The sequence below is a fragment of the Leucoraja erinacea genome, chromosome 1 (assembly GCF_028641065.1).
Source record: "Leucoraja erinacea ecotype New England chromosome 1, Leri_hhj_1, whole genome shotgun sequence".
Taxonomy (NCBI): domain Eukaryota; kingdom Metazoa; phylum Chordata; class Chondrichthyes; order Rajiformes; family Rajidae; genus Leucoraja; species Leucoraja erinaceus.
In genome coordinates this window covers 111768370-111779188 of record NC_073377.1, presented here as the reverse complement: position 1 = coordinate 111779188, position 10819 = coordinate 111768370, and the positions used below count along the sequence as shown (strand labels likewise).

The window sequence follows — 10819 nt, the reverse complement described above, 5'->3', positions numbered from 1 at the left end:
GAGCTAAAGATGGCTGCAATACAGGCCTGGCAGAGCATCACCAGAGAAGACACCCAGCAACTGGTGATGTAAAGGCCCAAGACCCTGACTACATGAATCACAGACGTCAAGCAGTCATTGCATGCAAAGGATATACAACAAAATACTAAACATGACCACTTTCATTCACAAGACATTGCTGTGTCCCAAACGTTATGGTGCCCTGAAATGGGGGGACTGTATAAACACTGGCGTAATTTCTACTTGGTGAAACCAAAATGTATAAAAATACCCTTTAATATAATCTGACATTGTGCACTTTAACCACATGTGATTTTTTTTTTTCTATTATAAATCTCAAATTGAGTTCAGAGGCAAATAAATAAATGATGGGTCTTTGTCCCAAACATTATGGAGGGCACTGCACATATTTCCATGAATGTGGTGACACAGATAGATAAAATGGTGAATATGGTTTGCCTTCAATGAGGATACTGCAGGCCATCACCAATCCTTTTCCTTCAGAGATGCAGCCTGACCCGCTGTGTTACTCCAGCACTTTGTGTCTATCTACTGATTACAGGAGTTGGGATGTCAAGATGTCGGTAAGGGCCACATTTGGAGTGCTGCACCGTTCTGGCTATAGAATGGATGTTATTTAACGGGAAAGGAGTGACAAAAGATTTGCTGGATCTGGAGACTTTGAGTTATAAGACTGACAGGGCAGGCTGGGTCTTTTTTTTCTCTTGACTTTGGGTTATCTCAGAGGTTGACAAAATCATGAGGGGCATAAAAAAAGGGGGGAATAGTCAGAATCTGTTTCCCAGGGTCGGGGACTTTTAAACTGGGGGCCATAAATTTAAGGCGAGGAGGGAAAGATTCATAGCCTCTGAATTGGTGTAGCCATTATATTTGTATAGATTGGTCAAATTGAGTCTGATCCGTAGTAATCGCGGTAATGATGGTAAAAGATTCTGCAATAAAAATTAATTGAATGCTGTGGGTTAGTAGTCAGATTATTTTTGGAGATGGTACTTTTGTGCCTCAAACGTTAGTCAAATGCTGCCACTTGTGTTATTTTTCAGTGGTCAAGTCTTTGCCAGCATTGTAACTATGAACTAGGGCTGCACAGTGATGCAATAGTAAAGATGCCGCCTTACAATGCCAGAGACAGGTACAATTCTGTGCTGTCAGCATGGAGTTTGTATGTTCTCCCTGTGACCGCGTGGGTTTTATCCGGGTGCTCCAGTGTCCTTCCACATTCCAAAGACTTGCAAGTTTGTAGATTAATTAGTTTGGGTAAATTGTGTTTAGTGTGTAGGATAGAACTAGTGTATGAGTAATCATTGGTTAATGTGGACTCGCCAAAGGGACTGTTTCCATGCTGTATTTCCAAACTGAACTATAGTGCCTTGAGGTGCAACTAGTTTAGAGCACAGGCCTTCAACAGAGCAACTGGTGAATGGTCCAGTGGTGTTTGGTGCATCTAATGCCTTATTTGTGTAAAATCAAACTTACTGGACACAAGCTTTAAAGGAAAGAACCAACATGGACCATCAATTTGGCTCTTCTGGCTCAACATGCAATGCCTCCATAATGTTTGGGGCAAAGACCCATCATTTATTTATTTGCTTCTGTACTCCACAGTTTTAGTTTTGTAATAGAAAATATCACATGTGGTTAAAGTGCACATTGCCAGATTTTAATATAGACCGTTTTTATACATTTTGGTTTCACCATGTAGAAATTACAGCTGTGTTACACATACAGTTATACAGTTTTTAATTACAATTTCAAATTGTGGAATACAGAGGCAAATAAATAATTGATGGGTCTTTGTCCCAAACATGGAGGGCACTGTTGTTTTCCAACTGCCTTTTCTTTGCATTGAGCGTGTGCTGGGCTCTGTCATCCCTGGTGTGAAGGTATTTGTAGAACTGTGTTCTCCTGTTAGCTGTTTTATTGTCCATCATCCAGGACGTGGTAGAAGAGTTCACTCCCTTCCATATATCAAGTCCTCAGGACCAACCTGGGCAGAGGCAGCGCTTCCAAGTTAGTTGGTTATAGAAATGTGTAGGAAGGAAGTGCAGATACTGCTTTACACCGAAGATAAATACAAAATGCTGGAGCAACTCAGCAGGACAGGCAGCATCTCTGGATAGAAGGAGTGGGTGAAGAAAGGTCTCAACCTGAAACGTCACCCATTACATCTATCCAGAGATGCAGCCTGTCCTACTAAGTTACTCTAGCATTTTGTGTCTAGTTGGTTATAGATGTTAGTCCCCCAGCCAGAGAACTTTCCGCATTCTTGCTACTTAATCATACAAGCAATTGTCAATTTTTGAAATATTTTTATTTGGAATTTCAGTCGATTAGTGCATTACATTGTTAGAAACATTAATGTGGCATTCAAAAATATTTGTCCCCTTTATAATTGCTCAGTGACCACAATACCAGAGACGCCAGAAGGAAAGCAGAAGCATATTTTATCGCATTTCAAGAGAAATGGGAACGGAAAAGGAGTCCTTTTTTTAGAATCTGAATCTGAAAATGAAGATCTACCTAAGAACAGTTCATCATGTTCGGAAATGAATGGAAAGACAAAGGATCGTACTGAAAAAATGTAAGTAATGTTTATAAGTAAATAAGTGTATCATACCCTTATATTTGACGGAAGCTTTGTAGTAGTGATTTATTGTTTGAATTATCAAATGATAGTAAAATTACCAAATGTTATTTTTAACCCCTACATTTTGACTTATTACTGTCCTATCTAGTATTTCAGATTATTATTGTTCCTTTTGAACCTCAACTGAGTGTTGTCAATCACAGAGGGTTGAGCATTTCATCAGTCAAGATCATAAGGAATACGAGTAGAATTAGGCCATTCGACCCATCAAGTCTACTCTGCCATTCAATCATGGCTGATCTATCTCTCCCTCCTAACCCCATTCTCCTGCCTTCTCTCCATAACTTCTGACATCTGTACTAATCAAGAATCCATCTCTGCCTTAATAGCCTTCTGTGGCAAAGAATTCCACAGATTCACCACCTTCTTGACGAAATACATTTCTCCTTCTCTCCTTCCTAAAAGAATGTCCTTTAATTCTGAGGCTATGACCTCTATTCCTACACTCTCCCACTAATGGAAACATCCTCTCATCCACTCGATCCAAGCCTTTCACTATTCTGTATGTTTAAATGAGGTCCCCTTTATCTTCTAAACTCCAGCGAGTACAGGCTCAGTGCTGACAAATGCTCATCATAGGTTAATCTACTAATTCCTGGGATCATTCTTGTGAACCTCCTCTGGACCCTCTCCAGAGCCAGCACATCCTTCCTCAGATATGGTGCCCAAAATTGCTCACAACATTCCAAAGGCAGCCTTGCCAGCGCCTTATAGAGTCAACATGACATCCCTGGTTTTGTATACAAGCCCTCTTGAAATAAATGCTAGCATTGAGTTTGCTTTCTTTACTACCGATTCGACTTGCAGGTTAACCTTTTTGGAATTCTGCACCAGCACTCCCACGTCCCTTTGCGCTTCCGATTTCTGGATTCTCACCCCATTTGGAAAATAGTCTATGCCTTTATTCCTACAACCAAAGTGCTTTGCTACACTATATTCCATCTGCCACTTCTCTGTCCACTCTCCCAACCTGTCCAAGTCTTTCCGTGGAGTTTCTGCTTTAGTCTTCTGCAGAGTCTCTACACTACCTGCCCCTCCACCTATTTTCGTATCATCCGCAAACTTTGCCACAAAGCCTTCAATCTCCTTGTCCAAATCAATATACAACATGAAAAGTAGTGGCCCCATCACTGGCCCTTGCGGAACTCCACTAGTCACTGGCAGTCAGCCAGAAAAAGCCCCCTTTATTGCTACTCGTTGTCTTCTGCCATCCAGCCAACTTGCTATCCAGGCTGGTATCTGCCCTTTGATACCGTGGGTTTCCACCTTCCTAAGCAGCCTAACGTGTGGTACTTCATCAAAGGCTTTCTGAAAATAAGTCCCATCATTACTTGATCTTGTGCATTTTGAGCATTGGTCATAAAACAGCACTTAGGAGTAAGAGATTATGGTTGACATTTATTTTGTCCAACATGGATGAAATAAATAAATAAATTGTTCAGCAAACCTTGGGGAATGGAATCAGTTCTGCTTTAAGATGATTAATTCAAAAGCTAAGAATGTTTTATTGCCATATGTCCAGAATCGGAATGATGACATTCTTATTTGCAGAAGCAGCAGATTTGTAAGCAGTACTCAATAGATAACACAACAACCAAACAAAGTTAATAAATAAAAAAAGCCCAATACAGTATAGTGCAAAACACAAAGCCAAAGAACAGAAACAGTTGATAGAAACATAGAAATAAGGTGCAGGAGTAGGCCATTCGGCCCTTCGAGCCTGCACCGCCATTCAATATGATCATGGCTGATCATCCAACTCAGTATCCCGTACCTGCCTTCTCTCCATACCCCCTGATCCCCTTAGCCACAAGGGCCACATCTAACTCCCTCTTAAATATAGCCAATGAACTGGCCTCTGTGGCAGAGAGTTCCAGAGATTCACCACTCTCTGTGAATTTTTTTTTTCTCATCTCCTTTTTAAAGGATTTCCCCCTTATCCTTAAGCTGTGACCCCTTGTCCTGGACCTCCCCAACATCGGGAACAATCTTCCTGCATCTAGCCTGTCCAATCCCTTAAGAATTTTAAGGGAGAGGAGAGGGCGTCTGCCTCATGGTCAACTCTGCGTGGTGCTCAGACGTGGCAGTCCTATCCAACTCCTGCTCTCCACACCTCGAACATCTGGCGGTGAAGTGCCGTCCCTTCTACCTTCCGAGGGAATTCACCTCCATCACCCTGACCGCGGTCTACATCCCACCCCAGGCAGACGTCCGTCTGGCACTGGTGGAGCCAATGCCAACAATCACAGGACGTCTTACCCCGAGGCATTTACCACCATTGCTGGGGACTTCAACAAAGCAAACCTCAAGAAATCGCTCCCTAACTTCCACCAACATGTCTCCTGCTGCACCAGAGGACCAAACATCCTCGACCACTGCTACACCACCATCAAGGATGCCTATCTCTCTATCCCTCGCCCTCACTTTGGTAAATCCGACCATACCGCGGTGCTGCTTCTTCCTGCCTACGGGCAGCAATTAAAGAGCGCACCCCCAGAGGACTGTACAGAGCTGGTCGGGGAAGTGGGGCAGTGGAACAACTCCAGGACTGTTTGGCGTCTGTAGACTGGGCAATGTTCAAGGACTTGGCAACGGACCTGAACGAATATGCCATAGTCGTTACAGATTTCATAAAGAATTGTGTGGAGGACTGCATCCTAACAAAACCTTCCAAGATTTACCAATCAAAGGCCTTGGATGAACTATAAGATCTGTACTCTTCTGAAGTCCAGACACCAGGCATTCATGTCTGAAGATATGAACTGTCTACAAGAAGACAAGATACGACCTTAGTAAGGCCATTAAAAAGGCCAAAAGGGACTTCTGCTCCAAACTGGAGGATGAGACGGATGTTCGGCAGCTGTGGCGGGGCCTGAATGCAATCACCTCCTACAAGGCAAAATTAGGAGGCAGCACCATGTCAGTGAAACTTCACTCCCTGACGAGCTCAATGTGTTTTACGCACGCTTTGATAGGGAGAATACTGATGAGCCTTCTCGAGCCCCCATTCGCTGTGATGGTATTTCGGTCACGGTCACAGAGGTCGACGTCAGGAAATCCTTCAGAGGGGTAAACCCTCGGAAAGGACCTGGACCTGATGGTATACCCGGCCGTGTTCTAAAAACCTGTGCGGACCAACTGGCTGGAGATTTTACGGACATTTTCAACCTCTCACTTCTGAGGTTTCCACCTGCTTTAAAAGGGCATCAATTATATCGGTGCCCAAGAAGAGCCAATGACTATCGACCAGTGGCACTAACGTTTGTGGTGATGAAGTGCTATGAGAGGTTGATCATGGCGTAAATCAACTCGTATCTCGAGAAAAACCTGGACCTACTGCAGTTCGCTTACCGCCACAACAGATCAACGGTGGATGCGATGCTGCTGGCTCTCCACTCCGCTCTGGACCACTTGGACAACAAAAACTAATATGTCAGGCTGTTATTCATTGACTACAGCTCGGCATTTAACACAATCATCCCCTCCAAGCTGGTTACCAAACTCTCACAACTGGGTCTCTGCGCATCCCTCTGCAATTGGATCCTCGACTTCCTCATTCACAGACCACAGTCTGTCCATATTGGTGGAAATGTGTCAACCTCGATAACAATCAGCACGGGAGCACCTCAAGGCTGCATGCTCAGCCCCCTGCTGTACTCACTCTATACTCATGAATGCGTAGCCGGTCATAGTGCGAACTCCATCATCAAGTTCGCTGACGACACCACTTGTAGTGGGATGTATCACTGATGGAGATGAGTCATAGAAGTGAGATCGACTGGTTGACCAAATGGTGCCAGCACACTAACCTGGCTTTCAACACCAGCAAAACCAAGGAACTGATTGTGGACTTTGGAAGGGACAGTATGGGGACCCATAGTCCCGTTTGTATCAATGGTGCAGGGGAGTCAAGAGCTTCAAATTCCTGGGCGTGCATATCTCTGAAGATCTCTTCTGGTCCGAGAACACGGATGCAATTATAAAGAAAGCGCATCAGCGCCTCTACTTCCTGAGAAGATTACGGAGAGTCGGTATGTCAAGGAGGACTCTCTCGAACTTCTACAGGTGCAAAGTAGAGAGCTTGCTGACCGGTTGCATCGTGGCTTGGTTTGGCAACTTGAAGTGGTAGGAAACTGCACTTGAATTTGGTGGCCTTGTACCCTGCTTGAAGTGGTATGAAACTGCACTTGCATTTGGTGGCCTTGCACCCTGCTTGAAGTGGTAAGAAACTGCACTTGAATTTGGTGGTCATGCACCCTGCTTGAAGTAGTAGGAAATTGCATTTGAATTTGGTGGCCTTGCACCCTGCTTGAAATGGAATTTCAAGGAATAGCCGTGAGTCAACTGCCAGCCCACCAGCTGTGAGTGAGCTGCCAGCACATCAAGCTGTGACTGAGCTGCCACCCCAAGAATCCATTTGGCCCACAATGTCCATACTAGCCCTCTGGAAACCAGTCCCTTCAACCCACAACACCATACTAGTGCTCCAGAAAGCCCTCCCTACTGGTCACCAATATTGGAATTGGTGGAGAGGTGGAATATTGCGTTGGGGGACCAGCCCTCCTATGTGAACATAGGACCCAACGGGTCCCACTTAGTCGATGTAAGTTCATATTATTGTTTGGCACTGCATTACAATCATCATAAATTTTACATTTCCATTACAACTGCAAAGTAGAAGCTGGTGAATTTAGATATATTTTGAAATTTAGAAATTATTATAAAGAAATTTAGAACTTGCTCTCATGGTGAACGAGTATTTGTTTTTATATTTTTATCAGGATCTAGCGCACTAACTATGTTCTAAATTTTGTTAATGATATTTGATGCAGATCCTATGATTGTTAAACTCATCCTATTAGGTAGGAGAAGTGTATTAAAAATGGTCTGTATTTTAATGGAACTAGTTGTTGGTTGAGACGGCATATAGTATTAATAATTCCACAGTAGTGTGAGTGACGGATTTTTTATTCCATCCAAAATCGGCGAGCATTGAAAAGCTACAAGATAGAGATGGCAATAGACTGCTATGAGTGCCAACGGCCATTACAGGTCAAGAATTCTTCCTGGTCAAGACCAATAATAAATTGTGGCTCACTTAACACTAAGCTATAGGGAGAGGTTATAAAAATAAAATCATCATCTTAATGTTGAGAAATGTGTTCATTTATATTTAACCTTCTAGCTATGTAGGGTTTTTTTATGCTTGATGCATTTAAGATCGAGATCCGTAGCAGCTTTGGCATGGTGCCGCAGCGGTAGAGTTGGTGCCTTACACCTCCCGAGACCCAGGTTCAATCATGTCTACAGGTGTTGTCTGTACACAGTTTGTTCGTTCTCCCTGTGACCGCATGGGTTTTCTCTGAATGCTCTTGTTCCCTCTCACATTCCAACGTACACGTGAGTGGGTTAATTGGCTTTGGTAAAAATGGTCCCTAATGTGTAGGATAATTCTAGCGTATGGGGTGATCGCTGGTGGGAGTGAACTCAGTGGGCCTGTTTCCACGGTGTATCTCTAAAGGCACTAAGGAAAGTTTGAAGGTGGTGCAGGTAAATGGAGTTGATGTTACATTATATTAAATAATGGAGCATCCATGACAACGATGTTACCATTATTTGTACAGATATTGTATGGAGATTATTCATATGTGTACACAATTTAATTTTCAGAAATGGTGCTGTTGACGTACCATCTGACAGCGTTTTGACAGAAGCTAATGGGTCATCTTTGGACTGCAGCGACACATTTCAGATCAGCACAGATACGGTGATCAGTACAGATACCAAACTACAAAAACTGAGAGAGATATTTCCAAGTAGATCTGTTGATGAACTAATGCAAGTAAGTTCAGAAATGTATAACATTTTATAATTATAATCTGAAGCTTGGTGCTAGCGTTTTGCTGATATGCTTGTGTAACTGAGAACATGCATGGATTCTTATGTTGACATCAGTTAGGGTAGTGATTGTTGGACTGTTTGGTTAACATTTCTTAGTTGAATCATTCTATTATCCATGTACCTGTCCAAATGTTTCTTGAACATGAACACCTGTTCAAATGTTTCTTGAACACCAGCCTCAACTACCTCCTCTGGCAGCCCGTATCATTGTATGTAAAAAAAGAAGTTACCCCTCGGGTTCCTATTAAATCTCCCCCGCCCCTTACCTTAAATCTATGGTTCTTGATTCCCATACTCTGGGTAAAAGATTGTATTTACCCTCTCTAATCCCCTCATGATTTTGCAAACCTCTATAAGATCATCCCTCATTCTCCTGTGCCTCAAGGAATAATTTCGTAGCCTGCTTAACCTCTCCCAATAGTTCAGGCCCTTCAGTCCTGGCAACATCCTCTTAAACAAATACAAAAGCAAATTCACTACATAGTTTTTCAACAACAGAAGTCAACATTTTCCATTGCAGAATTGGAAAAGAGGGGTAGGGAAAACACCACATTGTCCAAAGACTTGCTAGTTTAAAAATATAATAAAGGCATAGTCCCACTAATACATCTGTAGAGTGGCCAGCAGGGAGGTTGTTGGCGTGCATGTGCTTGAATAGAGGGGTTCGCCATTTTCCAGGAGTACCATAAGGAAACTAGAGAACGAAAAATAGCAAGTAAATTTAATTTTTATGGATTAATATTCAAACTCAAATTTGATGCTGGTTACTTGCCACATTTTTTATTTCAACCTTGGGGTTGCATTATCGTACACCATTATGGAATAGCTAATGGGGTGACCTTTAACTAAAGATACCTCGACACAAGATTAGGTGGTTATCTTCGATAGTTATAAATGTTTCTATAGTCCGTGGAGGGCAGGGAACTAAAATTGAGAATTAGTGAGTCAATAGCAGCTATGGTCAATTAGTGAAATGCAAGCTGATTCTGACACTGATTGAGGATATGATGACGCATTCTAGCTAGTACATGCTTGTGGTCCCATGCCAACTTGACTGAATATAACTGCCCCCCCCCTATAGTGAACCAGAAAAGCACTGTTCATGGCAAGAGCCACTGCATTTTTGGAATGAATAGTTGTAGCTATATGGCAGCCAAACCAAGTACTCACATTCCAAAGACTGGAAATTGGTGTTTGCGGAGCGTGAGAAGAGCATCGATTGATGAGCAAGCGGCATGGTTGATGTGTCACTGTCGAGAAGCGTGTAGTATTTCTTTGCATGCAAGCAGAGGGGAACGAGAATATGTTACTGCTAACAAATGAGCATTTCTGTCGAAAGAAAATCCATGAAAGTATTAATAATAAATACTTTATTGATCCCCTCAGCGAAATTCAGATGTCCAGAGACACCAAAGAGTTTCGACCCGAAGCGTTACCTATTTCCTTCACACCATAGATGCTGCCTCACCCGCTGCGTTTCTCCAGCATTTTTGTCTACCTTAGAGACACCAAAGAACTGGTTATATATTTACAATTCTGCAATTTTCACTTCTATGACAGCAAACACTAAAAATCATGAATTTGATTGAATGATGCATGGTGCATTATAGCGCCAGAGACGCAGATTCGATCCTGACTGCGGGTGCTTCTGTACGGAGTTTGTACATTCCCCCTGTAACCGCGTGGTTTCCTCTGGCTACTCCGGTTTTCCTCCCACACTCCAAAGACTTGCAGGTTTGAAGGTTAATTGGCTTCTGTAAATTGTAAATTGTTCCTAATGTGTAGGATGGTGTTAGTGCATGGGATGATTGCTGGTTGGTGTGGACTCGATGGGCCAAAGGGCCTCTTTCCATGCTGTATCTTGTATAAAATCTAATTAGTGGAATGTAAATATTTTTGTGGAGCAAAATGAAAACATTTTGCCTCTTGAGTGGTGAAAACATGCGGAAGATGTGCTCTAAGGACCCCTTTGAATTAGCTGCTTTCTGCCAAAGTTGTAATGTCCAAATGGTGGTGGTGGTGGTGGTCAGGGACTGAGAAATAGCCATGAAACGGGCCCTTCGGCCCAATTTTCCCACACTGACCGAGATTCCCCAAGATCTAAGCAATACCACATTCTATGCCCCAGGATTTATTCTACAAAATGGTGATGTATATGATTTTATTGTGGAAAACTAATCTATAGTCTGCATGATATATACCACCAGGGGGGCGCCGCACGATGGCATCCTCGCCAACAGTCTGATTTTT

General features: G+C 42.9%; 1 protein-coding gene across 1 annotated transcript in view; it reads left to right on the top strand.

The window, feature by feature from the left end:
* The window catches only part of LOC129700803 (SWI/SNF-related matrix-associated actin-dependent regulator of chromatin subfamily A containing DEAD/H box 1-like), an 84382-nt gene that overhangs the window by 2787 nt on the left and 70776 nt on the right, over nt 1-10819 (top strand). The window contains exons 2-3 of the mRNA XM_055641507.1: nt 2422-2602; nt 8339-8510. Coding sequence (XP_055497482.1) covers nt 2422-2602; nt 8339-8510 — 353 coding nt within the window. The remainder of the gene's footprint in view (nt 1-2421; nt 2603-8338; nt 8511-10819) is intronic.